Raw genomic sequence first — 18,967 nt, 5'->3', positions numbered from 1 at the left:
TCTGCCCAGTGCCCCCTCAGCGGCCTGATTTCACCCGGCCAGGCTTAACCTAACCTCGTCAGCCGCACCTGGCGTAAAGGACATTACTAACTCAACAAGAAATCTGACGAAAACGATCAATCTAGGTTTCCTTTCGGATTTCGTTCTCGGCCTTATTTCTCTGTTTGCCACTGTCAGGACTCAGATTTTTATAAGAGAATTCACAGCACGCGACCCGCGCCCAGTTTGCGATCAACAAAACAAACAAATATCCGAGAGCTTATTCCAACCGTCCTCCTCCTCCTCAATTCTCCGTGTCGATACATTTCTTGAAACCCACATATTCTGAAATCGCAGCATATTTTCGTCAAATACGATAATTGATCTCTAATAGACTCGATCAATTTGCGTGTCGTGATCGGCAGCTGTTGTTGTCTCAAGTTGTGGGTGCGGCTCTACCTAGTAAAAAGGCCTCGACGAACCCCGCCGCCACACAGGCTCTCTCCTTTCCGCTGTACTTCTTTCACTTTCCCCTCGACCCGCTCACACGCTCAACCGTACGAGCATCCATTTTCGATTAATACACATTAAATTGACTAGTCGATTTGATATTGATAATTAGTCAAGATGATGGAAAAACAGATCGAACATGCGGTGACGCACAAAAAGCCCGTCCCGGAGATTGATTTCACCTTACACCGCATGGAAGATGGCACTCAAGTATCGACATTGGAACGAGTGTGCAAAGGTACATCTCTTTAAATCCTGGGCGATACTACTACATGATTTTCAGTCTTGTATACTGACATCCTACAGAGGTGCAGGCACCCGCGCTCACAACTCCCTCCGACGAAAGTTTCTGGTCACCGGATGATCCCAACAAACCCAACTTGCCATTCTTGAAGCAACATTTTTACAGAGAAGGTCGACTCACCGAAGAGCAAGCGCTATGGATTATCAAGGCCGGCACTGAAATTCTTCGCTCCGAGCCCAACCTCCTCGAGATGGATGCCCCGATCACAGTATGCGGTGACGTACACGGCCAATATTACGATTTGATGAAATTGTTCGAGGTCGGCGGAGACCCTGCCGAGACTAGATATTTGTTTTTGGGAGATTATGTTGATAGAGGTTACTTCAGTATTGAGGTTAGTTCCCCGTCGTGTCTCGTATGGGGTATATTGGCTAACGAATTTTGTTAGTGCGTGCTTTACCTATGGTCACTCAAAATCTGGTATCCCAATTCCCTTTGGCTGCTACGAGGAAATCACGAATGTCGCCATTTGACAGACTACTTTACATTTAAACTCGAGTGCAAACACAAATATTCGGAGAAGGTTTACGATGCCTGCATGGAGTCCTTTTGTTCACTACCCTTGGCCGCTGTCATGAACAAGCAGTTTTTGTGTATCCACGGTGGATTGAGTCCGGAATTGCATACCCTTGAGGATATCAAAACTATCGACCGTTTCAGAGAGCCTCCTACCCACGGATTGATGTGCGATATTCTTTGGGCCGACCCGCTGGAGGAGTTTGGACAGGAAAAGACCGGCGAATATTTTGTGCACAACAACGTTCGAGGATGCTCGTATTTCTTTTCGTATCCGGCTGCATGCGCGTTTCTTGAAAAGAACAACCTGCTTTCAATCATTCGCGCGCACGAAGCTCAAGATGCTGGTTATCGAATGTACCGAAAGACTCGCACCACTGGCTTCCCAAGTGTGATGACGATCTTCAGCGCACCTAATTATTTGGATGTCTACAATAACAAGGCGGCTGTTCTCAAGTACGAGAACAATGTGATGAATATCCGTCAATTCAACTGCACGCCCCATCCTTACTGGCTTCCTAACTTCATGGATGTTTTCACCTGGTCGCTTCCTTTCGTGGGAGAGAAGATTACAGATATGCTTATTGCAATTTTGAACACCTGCTCAAAAGAGGAACTCGAAGACGATACGCCGTCATCCGTTTCGCCCACTCTTCCTTCCTCTCCGCCATCTGCTACCGACAAGGACGATAGCGACTTTAAGCGACGTGCTATCAAGAACAAGATTCTGGCTATTGGTCGTCTATCCCGAGTCTTCCAGGTGTTGCGAGAGGAATCCGAGCGAGTCACGGAACTCAAGACTGCATCTGGCGGTCGTCTTCCTGCTGGAACACTCATGTTGGGTGCCGAAGGTATCAAGCAGGCGATCCACAACTTCGAAGATGCGCGCAAGGTTGACTTGCAGAATGAGCGCCTACCCCCATCGCAGGAAGAAGTTGCTCGTAGAAGTGAGGAGGATCGCCGCATTGCTCTTGAGCGGGCTCAACACGAGGCCGACAACGATCCTGTGCTGAATACCATGGCCAGACGTATCAGCGTGTAAGTCTTTTTTTTTCCTTTCAAGCAGCTATTGTACAAAAGCTAACGTTTACCAGTTCTGGCGGCTCGAGACGCCGAAGGGAAGCAACAAACCGCGGCGCTTCTAGTTAAACATTAACATTAGTGATGACTACAAGAATATACCCATTGCGACTTATAATCCATCTCAGTCTCTAATTCTTTCTTCCTTCACAATGTCAATTGTATTCGACATGAATGTGTACATAAACCATGAGCAATGAACAAGGGCCGATTTCCTATCTTTCTTTTTGTCTGGGTTGTTTGTACTTGTGATGTTTCCAAGATGTCGGACGGAGTGTTGGTGATATATGACTGGTTGGATGATGCTGTATTCAGTGGCTGGGCGTCTGATGTGATACGAGTCTGATGACAATTTGCTGTTATTTTCCATTTTTCAAAAGTATTTTCTGTAGATACGAAGTACGATGTACTTGTAAGGTACTGCATAAGTTAGTAGTTAGGTGTCAAGGTACCCGCAGGCGGAACCGTACGTACCAAACCGGAATATCGAAAAGTAAAGTTCCCGCCCATCATCCATCATCTATCTAAACTTCCAAACACCCTTCCTTCAGCCAACCAACAATGCCTACAAAACTGCGCACCGCCGTTCGCAAGAGCTTATTTCCTCTTGCAGGGAAGCATAGCGGTAGCAATGTAGGCATCGCAACAGAAGGAACGGTATTCTATTGCCCTTCATGCTCAGCATGGCGAAGACGAATGCTGTCAACAGCCGCTACAGCCAATAATTACCGAACGCGCAACGGAGCAATTCGGCATGACTTTCACAACAACAACAACAACAACAACAATAATAGCGTCAACACGACGACAACGGTACGCCGATATCTAAGTTCGTCGGCGGCGAGGTCGAATGGTGCAGCTGGCATTGCCCACATCGACGTCAACCTCAACAAGAACGTGCCCGCGCGCTATCGAGAATTACACGCCGCGCTCAAGGAATTGGAGGATGTCGCTGCGGATCACATCAGTTTGAGTCGATTGCAACTTGCGCAGCGAGGATTGGAGTCGGAGGAGCATGTTGTTCGTGTTGCCGGTATTTTCCCCCCTTCTCCCTTGACTTAATTTTCTGGGGGGGTAGATGTCTGACCTACTCTGGGTGGTGGGTAGTGCTCGGTGTCAACGATGCGCGTTCTACACGTCGACTTGTTAGGTTACTTTTGGCGGATCCGTTGAGCGAGGAACAGTCGTGGGAGGAATTGATAGATTCTTATGGAATTGAAGGGTCGAATGGGCTGTTGATTCGGTTTGTTACCTTTTTCCGGGCTCCCGAAACAATAAGAACACAGGCTAATTGAAGCTGGCTTGCATAGATACGGCGAAGAATCCAGAATCGTGGAAAACAGTCTCTGTCCTACGATATCCGTAAACTCTCCTTTGTTGAAACAAGGCAAAATCGAGTTGTTTGTGAGCACACTCGGATCGGGACCAGAGCCGGATAACGGGCCTGTCACTGATGAGGCGTTTTTCGTACCTACAATCACTCTTGAGGCGACGGAAAGCGGTGCGCATGAAGTGATCAGATACCCGGTACACAAAACCATTATATGTGGTGTGGGTACAGAGGGCCTGGTGGCGTATTCTGGACTGTTGGGTCGTGCTGATTTGAAGTCCTCGGAGAAGTTGGTGCATGGTGCTATTGAGTTGAATGTTGCAGAGGCCACACAAAAAGACAGCAAAGTGACATTTGTGAATATGCAAGTGGCAGAGACGGCATTGGCCAAGTTTCGCGAATCAGTCCAATTCGCCTCTGAATATGAGCGCGGCTGGACTGCAGGCGGTGTTCAGGCAGTAGTAGACTGGCTACCTACAACTTCTAGGGCTGGACTGAGTACGGACCTGCGGACCATCATTCAGTCATTGCTGGACACAGCCGAAGAAGGTGTTGTCGCGGATGAAGCCACTCGAAGCAGGGAATTCGAATTGACAGACACATCCGCCGCGACTCGGCAAAGTCTGGACCAGTCAGTCTCTATATGGGCTGAGCGAGCTCATACCGAGCTTCGCAATTCTTTGGATGAAGGCTTCGCCAGTCGAAGATGGAATGGACTATCGTGGTGGAAGCTCTTTTGGCGTGTCGATGATGTGGGATCAGTCATGTCGGAGGTCCTACAGACTAGGTTTTTGCTTCGGTCGGAGAAGGAGATGATTTGGACGGCTGGACGGGTTAAACAGACTGGCCTGTTGGATGGAGCGCCCAACTCTCCGGATCTGACTGAAGTATCATCAGTCAAGGATACAGAGCAGACTGAGGCTGGGTCTACTCAAACTGAAAATGAGACACCTCCCTGGCCATTACAAATCGCTACCAGTCGTCTGAACATGCTCCGAACGACAATCCCATCCATGCAAGCACTCTCACAGGGTCTTGTGCTTTTCAGCGCCTCAACTACAGGGTTAACGTCAGCCCTGTCAGCCTTATTGTACACTTCTTCATCAACCGGACTGTACGAAGCCTGCTCCATTGCCGCTGTGGGATTGATGTACTCCTTGCGCCGGCAACAAGTCAAATGGGAAACAGCGCGGTCATCATGGCAAGCCGAAGTTCGTGAAAAGGGGCGTACTGCGTTGATTGAGACGGAGCAAGTGTTGCGACGACTGATTCGGGATGGGCCTTCTTTACGAAGGGACGAAAGTGCTGAAGAGCGAGCGAAGATGGTTATTGCTCGAGCGAGAAAGGCACTTGAGGACGTCCGAGGAAAATAATGTATCTTGTATTAGTATATTAGATTATTGTAAACTAGCCGTTCTTTTCTTTTCTTTTCTTTTCTTCTTGTTTTTTTTTTTTTTTTTTTGCCTCCCTTTAATATTTAGGTCAACTCAATAGCACCATCCGGTACACCCTTCCTACTCTTCAGTCTTCGCGCAAAAAACTGCATAACAGGCAACATATCCTCTCTACTTCTCGGCATCCCATCCCCGCGTCTATTCCAACGATGTATCTCCACAAACTCAAAGACATCCCTCGTCCTTCTGAGCGCCGTATCCGTCACAGCCGAAGACCCATCATCTCTCCCCGCAAGCAACAACACCGGCGTTCTGTCCTTGGTGCCACCGCCAGCAACGGTGCTTGCTGATAACGGGTACGCAGCTCCAAACGAGACCACACCAGACAAGGAAGGATGATACTGTTTGTCACCTACTTTGCCCCTTCCTTCTCTCGCACTCGCACTTGACGGGGTCCACTGCGCCTCCGTCGAAGATGATATCGTTGCTGCAACGGGCATCTCATCCTCAACGGGCGGATGTAGACCCAACTCCCTCGCAGCATCCAGCGCCGCCATGCCTCCCTGCCCAAAGCCCAGGAACATTATATCGCGTAACTTGTACCCATATTTTTTGACTAGAGTATCCGTAACAACGTCCTTTACCAGCAATTTCCGCGCCCTATTAAAGCCCGCATCCATAGCCAGCGCGCCTTCTGTGCGGGCATCGTTGTCGTTGTTGAATACAATGTCATTGCCCCAATGATATCCGCCACCGGGGATATCGATGAAACTGCTCGGCAAGGGCGTCGGCGCTTGGACGGTTATGCAGATTGTCTCGGGGAGATTGAGCGCGCGGCCGAAGGAGGCGAATTTGGTGGCTGTGTCGCCTAGGCCGTGGAGGAGGAGGAGTATGTTTGGCGCCCTCTCTGCGGCTGGTGGAGGGGTGGTGTCGTGTGAGCCCGGGTAGGAGATTACTACGGTCACGTTTGACGGAAAGTCGTCTGCGACGGGGATCTTGGGAGGTGCCATCTTTTTTTTTTTTTTTTGTCTTTGTCGTCTATCCGCTGGCACGTATGCAATTGCTTGATGGTGATGGGTTTGCGTTACGTTACGTTGCTGATTCGGCGGCGACGACGACGACGACGGAGATAAACCGTATGGGTAGAGTTTACCGCCGACGTGGATCTGGCATATTCATGACGACGCTTTCTGAAAATGATGCCATTGGCACTTCAGGAATATGTAGACGGTGCTAATTTTATCATCGATTCGACTAATTGGTCTATCTATCGCGTGATGCTAGCTATGTTTTTCTACGGAGTAATATGTTGCTGTTTGCAGTGTGTTTGAGCAAGAGCACCGCCACAATCATCACATCATACTGTGGCTGGTGAGCCCCTCATGCCCCGCTATTTGTACCTCTCGTATTGTCAACAAATCAGTCTACCATACTCCGTACTCTCTACAATTGCAGCGGTCCAGCCAGCCATAGCTCCCTCGGATAGGGCTTGAGAAGAAGACCCGAGAACTGGTTAGTTAGTTACTCAATGAGCCAACAAGTGACAAAGATCGACATGTGTCACTAACTAACAGCCTCCGTTCCATTGAATCAACGGGATTGTGCCATTCATTCACTGATCTTCGAATACAATGGCACCATCACGGCCTACCGTTTCAGCTATCGCTGGCTCAGGGGCATGCCATCGCCACTGAGTGGTCTGTCTGTTCTACTCCGTATTACCCAATCTCGGCGTTTAAGTAAAATGCATTTCATTTGATGTGTTGTCGACAAAAATACGGTAACTTAATGTTACAGAAGAAAACTATGTATTATAGCTCCCCATCAACCAGTCAGAGTCTTTACGGAGTATAAGATGACTGCGTGTGGCTGAGCCGGCATGAAACTGCCTCGACTGGACCAATGAGGCTTTCCAATCGATCGGGTATGGTGCTTGAATTCAAGTTGATTGGCAGCGAAGAACGTCGCAAGCAGGTGGAGCGTGCCAAACCACACAATGCTTGAAGCTTCTCTCGCCAAGTTCCTTGGCCAAAAGCTTGCGTTACGTGATACGGGTACATACGTATAGTACGTAACGTGCCTTGCACAACACCATCATCCCATGGAAAGCTTGGATACGTGTAACCGTATCCATCCACTCGGACCAGAAATAGAAATCGTGCCCGTTGGCTTGGCTATGTGCACTGCCCTGCCACACCTTGTATCGAGTAATGGCTGCTCTGCTGAGGGGTATGTATGAGTATGTCCTATGCGTAGTACCCTCAGTCAGTGACTCTCCCCGCAGCTTATAAGAAGAGCTTCCTTCCCTTCCCCCCTCTCCTGCTCAGCTAGCCCTTACTCAATCATTAAACTACTCCATCATCAAATATATCGATTATTCTCTTTTACCTCAATCAAAATGGGTTTCTTCGGCTGGGGTGTGTTTTCCTTCTCTACTTTGTGTATACATATCATATGCTATGCACGCACGCACGCATGACATGATATGACATGGCCTACGTGCAGGATTAACAGCTTTGCTAACTAACGAATCAACCAACAGACGACTCTCAAAACTCCCACGAGCAGGTCTACGGTGGCCAGCACGAGGGCAAGCTCTCCCACGAACTGATTGCCGGCGCCGCCAGCTTCGAGGCTTTCAAGGCCTTTGAAGACCACCGCCGAAAGGAGGGTGCGTTCCCCCCTATCCCCGAGGGCCCTTAGCCTACCTACCAGCTAGATACCTAACCATCCACAAAATAGGCCAGCCAGTCTCCCACGCCTTCGCCAAAGAGGCTCTCGTCGGCCTCGTTGGCGCTGAAATCGACAAGCTCGTCGAAACCAAGGGACTCGACGAGTACGACAGAATCCAGGCCAAGCGTCACGCTAATGAGAACGTGCAGGGTCTCTATGAACAGCACTACGGTGGCCAGGACCAGTGGCACCCTGACTACGACCGTCCTCAGAGATGGTAGATTGATTTTATTTCCTTAACCTCCGCCGCTCTCGGTAGCTATTGATTTAGTGATGGGATGGGTCATGTATTGAATGTGAAATGAATCTTTTTGTTAAATTGTTAAAAAAATATTATTGTACCTGTCTTGTAGACTGTAGGACTGCTGCAACGATGTTTGAGAGGTTAAGACCATTGATTGGGAATCTCACTATCAGACATAATGACAAAAAAACAAAAAAAAAAAAAAAAAAAAAAAAAAAAAAGATAACCCAAGCTCCATCCATGTATATCAAACAAATCTATCTGCAACGACAACCCATTGACCATCCAGAGGCCAAACCAGCTTGCTTCCAGTTGATGCACTCCTCTCCAATGGTGGGGGGATGGGACATTTTAATAAATCCTCGAAATCCGATCCGTATAAACACCAGTCGCAACCCCACTCAACAATTCCTGTACATACTCCTCAAACGCAATCGACTTGAAGTCCGGATACAAGTCCTTCGCGTCCAAATATCCCAAATACTTTGCATACTCGGGCACATTGTCGCCTCGAATCCCCCATGAGAGTTGGTACTCGGCCGCAAATCGAGGCGTGAATTTCGTCGGCTCAAAGGGGTATGTTTCGCTGGAGGCGCGAGCTGCGGCGACCCGGGCGTAGACTTCTTCTTCGGTGATCTACCCCGTATATCAGTTTATGGATTGCCCGTTTGGAAGAGGGGGGGAGGAGGCTGACGTGACGTACATATTTCCGCTCAACCTTCTCACCACTCAATTTCTCAACGGTATCAAAGATATCGGCCGGCGACGTGACGATATTATACGCAAAGACCATTTTGTTTTCTGTCCTGGGGTCAACAATAATATTTGCAACGTATTTCCCAATATCTCGCAAATCAATGAATGCGCTGAGCGTTCGGCCATCCCCAATCAGTTCATCATTGGAAGTGGTCATGGCATAGTCGATTTTGCCGGATGGTAGGCGCGGAGTTGCGATTTGGTACCACCAGCCGATGTCGATGATGGTGTAGGGGAGTTTGAGTTGTTTGATGTGGTTATATACTTTTTCTTTCTATCGGGCCAATCAATCAATCAATCAATCAACACAATTTATCCTTTTTCACTCTGTACACAACCGAGCGGGAGAGAACAAACCTCATCGCGTAACCACATAATGCCCCCCGGCGCACAAACTGTGATGAAGGCACAGGGAATAAACCGCTTGACGCCAGCTGCCTTGGTCGCCGTCACGATATTCATTTGGATGTCTTGATCTGACGGGCCGACGCAACTGACAACGATATCAATTCCTTTCAGGGCCTCGGCGAGTTCTTCCAGGGGCGCTGTTAGATCGCCTTGTCGGATTATAACGCCTTTCTTTTTGAGTTCGATGAGTTGCGGTTTGGCGACGGAGGCCGGGCGGGTGAATGCGTAGATTTCCTATATTATCAATATATATCACCATATTAGAATATATTGTTTCGACAGGTAGGATACACAGCAAAGGGGCTCAGCATACGAATCCGCCAGCTTCGAGGAGGCCGTTCGCAATTGATCGACCGGTCTCTCCGGTTGCTCCAATGAGCAACACCCTGACCGGAGCCATGGTCATCGATATCGTTATCAAGAAGTAGTACCAGCAGCAGCAGTAGTAATACCAGAATCCAAGACCTCTCGAGAAACAACACAATTAATTCAAATCAGAAACCACTCAAAGATATAGGCTACAAGGAAGGAAAAACAAAAAAAGAGAAGATAATGAGGAAAATGAACCAAGACGTAGCTAACCAGCTATGACGATTTCGTTATGAAGAAGATGGATGGGATGGGGTATGATCCACCAGCCTCAGAGATGGCCATTGGTTCATCCTATCTGAATTATTGGCTGCTACGATATGGGATAGTATGGATGGATACCGAATGTAGCGCTACGTGCAGGGCAAGGGAAATCTTCGCAAAACATGGATTGGGTGAGCGTGTTGAGAAAGGTGGGTCTGTTGAATGGGAAATAAGATAACTGGAGGATGCGTTGAGGAGTCAGGATATTATCATGTGCTAACTACCCGTTGCTGTAGTCGTGCGATGTTTATGTTTTGTATTTATATTGAATACACTTGCGATGGAGCAGCAGCCCATGATAATGCTTGAATGCCTTGACTGATGATGAGCAGACGTTGAAAATAAGACAACGCAAGAATGCATGACGTCAAAGTCCCGTGTCGACACCGGGCCGAATCTTCGGAATCCATTCTCTTCCCCAAACTCGACGGAATGCCGATTTTGCACTTCTTTATAACGGAAAACAAAAAGAAAAAGAAAAAAACATTGATCAAAATAACTCTATTGAATTTGATGACTTGCTGAAAAGTCCAAAACCGACTGCCTGACGTTGCGATTCCTTAATACACAGTGGACTGCGTCGGAGCACATACAGCCGACACTTTGACTGGTCTAATGAGTAACGATGCATGTCGACTTGATGATGTACAGAATAGACTCGGATATCGTCAAACTCTGCATGAATGATTTGACGATAAGTGTCGATCATGGTTCCATATCTCAGAAGCGATTGTGTACTTTGTGGCGGGTTCCTGATTGTCGCGGCACTTTCCGGCCAATGAAAATACTTACCTAACTTACATAGTTCAGGTGTCGATACGCTTATGTTTCTATTTGGACAGCGAGAGCTACCATTGAGCAATCAGTTCGGCTTTCTTTGGAATGTCGCGGGAGAGGCGTCTTTCAAGTTTCAACCATCGTAGCGACGGTCCCGAGGTTGACCAGTTCAGGCACATAGTTGATCCGAGAAGATGCCGGAGTCACGATCTGCAATCCTAGAAGAGCGTCTTTCCAATCAATTGATCACTGCACAAAATACAACGAGGGACTCAATTTCTGATGTATTCAAGGGACGGTCTGGATACTTCTCGGCAGTATGAACAGTTGATTGTTCGCTCTGACCAGCTGATGTTGTAACCGTGCACTTTAAGGCAGCGAGGAAAGTAACGCTGACTGGGCTAGGACTACTTGCTACCAGTCTGTTCGTATACGTAGTAACTCTGTACTAGAAGTACAGACATGCACCCTTCCTTCTTGCTGATTGGTTCGCCGGCTAACTGGCCTAGCGGATAAAGAGCGAACGGGTTGCTCTTGCACTCTGGAGAGACAAAACGCTCGCCTAAAATAGCATTTCGAGACACAAAGAGTTTGTAAAGAATTGGCATCAAACCATGGTGTGTGGCAGGTTCATCCTTAGGGGCGGGGATGTGCCTGTTTGATTATGATGAGCAGTTTGATCATCCAGCAGCACCGTGTATGGAGTACGCACTACAGAGTGTGTGCTCTTTCAAAGATGATACGAATCAGTGGTGAATCTGATCCACCACCTCCTAGGACCGTTGAGATCCCTCGTTGGCCAAGAGTAATCGATAAACTGGAGAAAACTGGAGAAGGCAGCCGACTGTCTCTGGTCGAAAAGGGGGCAATCCATCTTAGCTTAGCGCAGTACAACTTCCGAGACACAATACGCTGCCGTACGTGTAATTGTCACAGTCATTGGCCAACCATGCAGCGTGGCTCAGCAGCTGGCACGGGAAATAAGCTCCAATCAATGCTTGTCTCGGCCATTGATTGGACGCGATCCAGCTGCAGAGTGCCCTGAGGCCCACCTATGCGGATTCACTGGGCGGGCCCCGGTGGGTCGAGCGTGGGCTGGCGCTCACAATTCACTTGAATTTAGCGCGAGGTTAAGCATGTATGAATCGCTAGTCTGTAATTCCTGTATTTAGCACAATACGCTTAGGCAATGAAGCAATAATTTAATGCTCTCGGCTCCTTGGCACTTCCTTCCATTCCCGCTCCTCCTTCTTCCTTCCTCTTTCCATACATACTACCTACACTTCCGTTTTTGACGTTCGTTCTTCTCAACAGCCAGTTTCACCTTCTTTCATTGAGCATTTTCTTCGTCGCTCAATGACGTTTCTTCTTTTCTAAAATCTTTCGCTTATTACATTTGCATCTTCGTAGTCAGTCCTTCATTATACTTTTATTAATTTAGCAAGAGCCTGTTCTTCTCATTTCAGCTCTTCCACAACACTCGCTATTTTCACCTGAATACTCGATTGATTACACAACAACAACATGAAATTCTCAACCCTCGCCGCCGCCGGCGCTTTCCTTGCTGGCACCGTTCTCGCCGATATCGATGAGATCGTTATCAAGGGCAGCAAGTTCTTCTACAAGACCAATGGTACTCAGTTCTTCATCCGAGGTGTTGCCTACCAAGAGCCAGCCACCAGTACCGACAGCTTCATCGATCCTCTCGCTGACTTGAGCTCTTGCCAACGTGATATCCCCTACTTGACTGCCATCCGCACAAACACCATCCGTGTCTACGGTGTTGACCCTACCAAAGACCACTCCGGCTGTATGAAGGCATTCGCCGACAATGACATCTACATGATCATCGATCTTGGTTCCCCTACTAACTCCATCAACCGTGCTAATCCTACTTGGGAACTTCCCCTCTACCAACGCTACACCGCTGTCATTGACGCTTTCTCCAACTACACTAACGTTATCGGTTTCTTCGCCGGTAACGAAGTCACCAACAACGAAACCTACACCCAAGCCAGCGCTTTCGTCAAGGCTGCTGTCCGTGATTCCAAGGCTTACGTCAAGGCGAAGGGCTACAACAAAGGTATTGGATACGCCACTGCTGACGATGCCAATATCCGTACCCAAGTCGCTGATTACTTCAACTGCCACTCAGTTGATGAATCTGTTGATTTTTACGGTGACAATGTCTACGAGTGGTGCGGAACTACTGCTACATTTGAGACCTCTGGTTACAACGATATCGTCAAGAACTTCTCCAGCTACTCTGTCCCTTACTTCTTCGCCGAATACGGTTGCAACACTGTCAAGCCTCGTACTTTCACCAACATTGACTCGATGTACGGTCCTGACATGCAGGACATGCTGAGCGGTGGTTTCGTCTACGAATACTTCAACGAGGCCAACGACTATGGTTTGGTTTCTCTTTCTGGCTCCAAAGTCAGCACTCGCTCCGACTACAATTCCTTCTCTACTGAGATTGCCAAGGCTACTCCTACTGGTGTCAACAGTGCTTCTTATACTGTTACCAACACTGCTCTCGCGGCATGCCCCACCGTCGACTCCCTCTGGAAGGCCAGCTCCAGCCTCCCTCCTACTCCTGACACGGATCTTTGCAATTGCATGGCCAAGTCCCTCACCTGTGTGGTTTCCAACAGCGTCTCCTCCTCCAACTACGGCGACCTCTTCGACTTGCTCTACGGTTTCGGTGTCCCCGAATATGTCTCTGGTATTTCCACCAACGCTACCAGCGGAGTATACGGTGCTTACAGTATGTGCGCGGTCAAGGACCAACTCTCTTGGGCCTTGAACGCCTACTACAACGTCCAGTCTGCCAAGGGCAATGGTGCCAATGCCTGCGACTTCAGCCGCTCTGCCACCACCCAGGCTGCTACTACCTCCGGTAGCTCTTGCTCTACCAAATTGGCCGCTGTCGGCACCGCTGGTACCGGCACTGCCTCTGGAGCTGGCGCCACTGGCAAGTCTTCAAGTTCGTCTGGCGGTGCTTACCCCGGCGCTTCCCCCACCGCTGTTTTCGTCGGTACCTGGCAATTGAGCGCATACATCCTCGCCGCTGTTCTCAGCGGTGGTGCCATGTTTGTTCTGTAAAAAAAAAAAAGACCCCCATCAAAATCGATGATAGATTTATACATAAAAAGCTACATATCATCAACCCGAAACGACCATTTGCCTTTTTCTGTTGTGTGGATCTGTTAAGTAGGGATATACACCTCCCGTTCGAACTGTTTGTCTATATTGGCATGTAAATCAGCTTGCTTTCTCTATTGTGTTTATTTTGTGGCCATCCATACAAAATCATTCTTTGTGATTTATTACTATTCGGAGTCCAATTTTCATCATTTCCATTCTTTTGACACAGTTTTACATATCATAGTCGGCATTTTTGTAATATACTTTTCGAATCATTATCTCTTAAGACAGGTCCTTCTATTTTTCTACTACCACAGGACACAGTGTGATCGGCATACGAGCAGCACCCCACCCAACCACCTCTTGAAAAGACAACAAAAAACCATTATCCCCTCCTCGAAGAAGCAAACCAAGGTTGTGTAGCGCTTTCTGACTACATATGTATCCCGGCTGCTCACATATGCCCCCTTTCCATAGGTGTCCGGGCCGTCGTATCAATCTCAGAAAGGAACCAGCCCGAGGATCGAGTAGGTCATAACTCTACGGACTGGTCGCGGCTACTATACCTATATATATATTTTTGAGATGTTTTTCGATATGGCATTTGGCAGCAAAGTTTTTGACAAAGGTTGGCATCGATTTCTGAGGGCTAGGGTCAATTGGAATATTTTAAAGTTTACAGGAAAATTGTATAAGAAAAACAAACTCATATTTTTTGAGGTCTTTCTCAGATACCGATATTAGGTATCACATCTATAACTAAACCAATGCCCCCAAAGAAACGCCGCGTTGAGAATGGCGCCTGTTTGATAAGCTTTCAATATTTCATCACATCATCGTCTAACAAGGAAATTTTCACCCATAACCCTCCGGTAAATGCATATGCTGTTGAAACAAAGGTTTTTTTGGATACTGAATCCAAGGTATAATAACAAAGGAAAGACAAAGGAAAAACATTAAATGGATATCAACTGAAACAGAGGGTCGAGTCTACTGGTCTGGAGGTGAGGAGGAGATAAAAAGGATAAAGAGGAGAGGTAAAAGATAGACCAGTTCTCAGCTTGTACAAGCTATTTAAGCCTTGTATTGCTCACGGAAGAACTTGGCAGCGGCGACCAAGTGGGCCAAGGCAGGCTTGACCTGTTCCCAGGTACGGGTCTTGAGACCGCAGTCAGGGTTGATCCAGAGCTGCTCAGGGCGGAGGTACTCCAACATCTCAGAGATACGCTGCTTGATCTCCTCCTCAGAGGGGATACGAGAAGTGTGGATATCGTAGACACCAGGTCCAATGTGGCGGGGGTAGGCCTCGTCAATGAAGACCTTGAGGAGCTTAGCATCGGAACGAGAGTTCTCAATGGAGAGAACATCGGCGTCGAGAGCAGCAATGGCGTGGAAGAAGTCCTGGAACTCAGAGTAACAGAAGTGAGAGTGGATTTGGGTGGAGTCCTCAACACCAGCGGTGGAGAGCTTGAAGCTGTTCACGGCCCACTCCAAGTAAGCCTCACGCTCCTTGCCGGAGCGGAGAGGAAGACCCTCACGGAGAGCGGGCTCATCGACCTGGATGACGTAGATACCGTTCTGCTCAAGGTCAACAACCTCGTCACGGAGAGCGAGAGCGAGCTGCATGGCCTGGACAGACTGGTGGACGTCGTTACGAGGGAAGGACCATCGGAGGCAAGTGACAGGTCCAGTAAGCATACCCTTCATGGGCTTCTTGGAGATGGAAGCAGCGTACTTGCTCTCCTTGACGGTCATAGGAGCGGGACGAGAGATGTCACCGACAATGATGGGGGGACGGACGCAACGAGATCCGTAAGACTGAACCCAAGCGTGGGTGGTGAAAACATAACCCTCCATGCGCTCACCGAAGTACTGAACCATATCGTTACGCTCAGGCTCACCGTGGACGTAGACATCGAGACCAAGCTCGTCCTGGACCTGGACGGCGTAGTCAATCTCCTTGCGGATGAAAGCATCGTACTGCTCTTCGGTGATCTCTCCCTTGGTGAACTTGTTACGCTGGACACGGATCTCCTGGGTCTGAGGGAAGGAACCAATGGTGGTGGTGGGGAAAAGAGGCAAGCTCAAGTGAGTCTTCTGTTGAGCGTAACGGGTGTCGAAGCCCGACTTACGGCTGTACATGTCAGGGGTGATCTTAGCAAGACGGTCCTTGACCTCGGGGTTGTTGGTGCGCTTAGATTCAGCGCGAGACTTCTGAGCAGCAGCGTTGGCCTCAAGCTCGGCCTGAACAGAGGCAGGTCCCTCAGTAGTAGCCTTGGCGAGGATGGCAACCTCCTTGACCTTCTCAACGGCGAAAGAGAACCATTGGTAGACTTCCTCGGGAAGCTTCTTCTCGCTGGCAAGAGTGTGAGGGACGTGGAGGAGAGAGCTGGAGGTGGCAATGATGATGCGGTCCTTGCCAAGGGCAGAGGCAGCAGCGTCAATGATCTTGAGGGACTTGGAGAAGTCGTTCTTCCAGATGTTACGTCCGTCGACGACACCGAGGGAAAGAGTCTGCTTGGGGCCGAGAGCCTTGATAACAGTCTCGAGCTGCTCAGGGTTACGGACGAGATCGACGTGGAGAGCGTGGAGTCCAGAGAAAGCTGAGACAGCATCAATGTTGTGGACAATGTCACCGAAGTAGGTGGCAACGGTGAGCTCGGGGCCAGCGGCTCCGAGAGCTTCGTAGGCAGGCTTGAAAGCGGCCTTGATTTCAGGCTTCAAGTCGAAAACGAGGATGGGCTCATCGATTTGGACACTTTAAGAAATGTGGTTAGTGATTATTCAAACCGCAGTCGAATCATATAGGACTTACGAGTCGGCACCGGCAGCCTTGAGGGCCTTGAGAAGCTCGACATAGACGGGGACAAGCTTGCTCAACAAAGAGATGGGCTCAACAGAGTGACCACGCTCAGTCTTTCCGAGAGCCAAGAAGGAGACGGGACCGAGGAGGACGGGGCGGGTAACGAAACCAGCTTCCTTGGCCTCGAGGAACTCGCGGACGGGCTTAGCATCCTTTGCGAGGGAGAAAGTCTGGGAGTCGCTGAAAGAAGGCTTTGTGTAGTGGTAGTTGCTGTCGAACCATTTCACCATCTCCATGGAGGGGACATCGACACCGGCACGCTGGCGACCACGTGCCATGGCGAAGTACTCGTCGAGGATGTTGAGGTTCTGGGAAGCATAGCGCTCGGGAGTGGCCTATCAAAATATCGTGAGTAAGTTTCTCCAATAGCGCGTAGAGAAGCAATACATACATTGAAGAGCTGGATGTGGTCCAAGACTTGGTCGTAGAAGGAAAAGTCGTTGGAGGGGATGACATCAACACCAGCATCCTTCTGGATCTTCCAGTGAGCAAGACGGAGTCTCTTTCCCTCAGCAATGAGGTCTTCCTGGGAGATCTTGTCGGCCCAGTAAGCTTCAGTGGCCTTCTTGAGATCTCTCAAGGCTCCCATACGAGGGAAACCCAAGACTGCGGATTGAACCATTGTGACGTGTGTAATGTATAAAATAGATAATAAAGGTGGATCAAGTGGCCTCACACGGCAATACAATTACGCTGAAAGACAAGAAAAACCAGTTTATCAGCGACAATTGATAATTGTGAGATGAAGAAAGAAAAAAATATGATGCTTCAGACACAGGAAATGAGTCTTGTATTAAAAGAAAGAAAAAAGATGGTACAGCACAGAATGTACGCAGATGACTTTGCTCTTCGGCCTCCGAAATTTTCGGGCCCCGCCAAAGCAAGAGCTCTCTAAGGGCTGCTCCTTCCACGGCGTCCAGTGGTTGCCCGGAAAACCGAGGCGGTGAGTTTGCGGGGTACCAAATGTAAAAATACTGCCGTATTGCGCCATATGCTCTTTTTTCGTTGACTCTTTACACGGTACACGATAATAGCTATGGTCTATATTGAAATGTAGGTCAATTGGCCCATTGACAGGTTATACTGCTCATCGGGATATTCTGGTTCTCTCTGTGAGGAAACTAATGTCAGGCAGTCGTCCGATTGCGCCGATTCTCCTCCGTTCGCCACCTCGAGCCCTCCCATCATCGCCGTTGTGCGCCGGTCATCGATGGTACGGATTCGGTCGGAGAAACATATGACCTAATCCTGACCCGAGTTGCTACCGAACGAGGTAGCTCGGTGACAATATTCCCAGGTCTTGACCGGTGATGTATTTATATTAAAGAAGGCCATCCTCCCTCTAGTACCTATCCAGCCGGGCTTGAAGCTGGACATGTCAGTATCAAGCTCCGGTTCTTATGGAACAGATCAAAGTCAACGCCGGATTCGCCTTCCGTATAACGACGTTATCTTTCATCCATAACATCAGTGTTGTTCTTGTTTGAGTTTCTGAGTCTCGTGGTATTGAGATGGCTGTGACTGTTCGCCATGCCAACAGGTGTTTTATTTATGTACAACATCTATGCCGGGTGTGAATGAGCGCGACCGTATCATTCCAATTGGCCCGATACTGAATCTAGGCACTGATCAGACGACAAGAATTTCCTCTCGGCATTTACCATTTATTTTTAGAAGAAACAGCGCATATTCCAAGAAAAAGGCCAGTCTCGCCTGTTGTCAAGCCAGACAACTTTTTGAAAAATTGTACGAGCGATATCGGAGAGCCTACTGCAGGGACCGCCAGATGCCTTATCGATAAGGCTCTGATCATGCAACCTTGATAATCGAGCTTAAGATGAGAAGCAATGGCTTCAGTTGAGGGTTGTAAGCTCTGTTTTCCCTGGCTATCTATTGAAATGCTTACTGTAGGGGGTCCAGTGCACATAGATTCGATCATTAAACGCGATATTGTAGTGCAAACAGAGCAAATGGTGGCTTTGTCCCCGCATTGTAAGCTGCCAGATTAAGCTTGGAGCCCTAGCAGCCCTAGCCTTAGAGTAGCTTCGAACATCCTCAAACGCCTAGCTTACCTACCATTGCCAACTGTCTTGGTCATCGCCCATATCTATGAGAAATTGGTCTAACTTTAGTATATTGACCCATTCTCTCATTTTTGAAACTCAGAAACCCTGCTTCTACGATTTTTACCACTCTTGTAGTAGATATTGATAGGAACGAACGATGGCATTTAAGCTACCAAGTCAAAATAAACTCTTTCCTGATCTATAATTTCCATTTGGGCAAACAG

General features: G+C 48.5%; 7 protein-coding genes across 7 annotated transcripts; 4 read left to right on the top strand and 3 right to left on the bottom strand.

Moving 5' to 3' along the window:
• Nucleotides 1-606: 606 nt before the first annotated feature.
• Nucleotides 607-2,458, top strand: EYB26_004408 (uncharacterized protein; the record flags this gene model as incomplete). The annotated part of the gene is made up of 4 exons (XM_054263701.1): nucleotides 607-727; nucleotides 796-1,127; nucleotides 1,182-2,347; nucleotides 2,404-2,458. 4 exons carry the CDS (start codon nucleotides 607-609, stop codon nucleotides 2,456-2,458), a joined length of 1,674 nt encoding a protein of 557 aa, XP_054119676.1.
• Nucleotides 2,459-2,950: 492 nt separating this feature from the next.
• EYB26_004407 (uncharacterized protein) lies at nucleotides 2,951-5,092 on the top strand (the record flags this gene model as incomplete). Its single annotated transcript, XM_054263700.1, has 3 exons — nucleotides 2,951-3,422; nucleotides 3,497-3,632; nucleotides 3,700-5,092. 3 exons carry the CDS (start codon nucleotides 2,951-2,953, stop codon nucleotides 5,090-5,092), a joined length of 2,001 nt encoding a protein of 666 aa, XP_054119675.1.
• Nucleotides 5,093-5,196: 104 nt separating this feature from the next.
• Nucleotides 5,197-6,123, bottom strand: EYB26_004406 (uncharacterized protein; the record flags this gene model as incomplete). Its single annotated transcript, XM_054263699.1, has 1 exon — nucleotides 5,197-6,123. The coding sequence occupies one exon, from the start codon at nucleotides 6,121-6,123 to the stop codon at nucleotides 5,197-5,199; it is 927 nt and encodes a 308-aa protein (XP_054119674.1).
• A 1,388-nt stretch (nucleotides 6,124-7,511) lies between these two features.
• Nucleotides 7,512-8,067, top strand: EYB26_004405 (uncharacterized protein; the record flags this gene model as incomplete). The annotated part of the gene is made up of 3 exons (XM_054263698.1): nucleotides 7,512-7,530; nucleotides 7,656-7,784; nucleotides 7,856-8,067. The coding sequence occupies 3 exons, from the start codon at nucleotides 7,512-7,514 to the stop codon at nucleotides 8,065-8,067; spliced, it is 360 nt and encodes a 119-aa protein (XP_054119673.1).
• A 374-nt stretch (nucleotides 8,068-8,441) lies between these two features.
• EYB26_004404 (uncharacterized protein) lies at nucleotides 8,442-9,654 on the bottom strand (the record flags this gene model as incomplete). The annotated part of the gene is made up of 4 exons (XM_054263697.1): nucleotides 8,442-8,726; nucleotides 8,794-9,120; nucleotides 9,204-9,488; nucleotides 9,568-9,654. The coding sequence occupies 4 exons, from the start codon at nucleotides 9,652-9,654 to the stop codon at nucleotides 8,442-8,444; spliced, it is 984 nt and encodes a 327-aa protein (XP_054119672.1).
• Nucleotides 9,655-12,188: 2,534 nt separating this feature from the next.
• On the top strand, nucleotides 12,189-13,772 carry EYB26_004403 (uncharacterized protein; the record flags this gene model as incomplete). The annotated part of the gene is made up of 1 exon (XM_054263696.1): nucleotides 12,189-13,772. The coding sequence occupies one exon, from the start codon at nucleotides 12,189-12,191 to the stop codon at nucleotides 13,770-13,772; it is 1,584 nt and encodes a 527-aa protein (XP_054119671.1).
• Nucleotides 13,773-14,888: 1,116 nt separating this feature from the next.
• On the bottom strand, nucleotides 14,889-17,299 carry EYB26_004402 (uncharacterized protein; the record flags this gene model as incomplete). Its single annotated transcript, XM_054263695.1, has 3 exons — nucleotides 14,889-16,572; nucleotides 16,630-17,012; nucleotides 17,069-17,299. 3 exons carry the CDS (start codon nucleotides 17,297-17,299, stop codon nucleotides 14,889-14,891), a joined length of 2,298 nt encoding a protein of 765 aa, XP_054119670.1.
• Between the last annotated feature and the right edge of the window lie 1,668 nt (nucleotides 17,300-18,967).

The sequence above is a fragment of the Talaromyces marneffei genome, chromosome 3 (assembly GCF_009556855.1).
Source record: "Talaromyces marneffei chromosome 3, complete sequence".
NCBI lineage: Eukaryota > Fungi > Ascomycota > Eurotiomycetes > Eurotiales > Trichocomaceae > Talaromyces > Talaromyces marneffei.
Note: the sequence above shows the minus strand (reverse complement) of the source record. Positions and strands in the feature narration are given on the sequence as shown.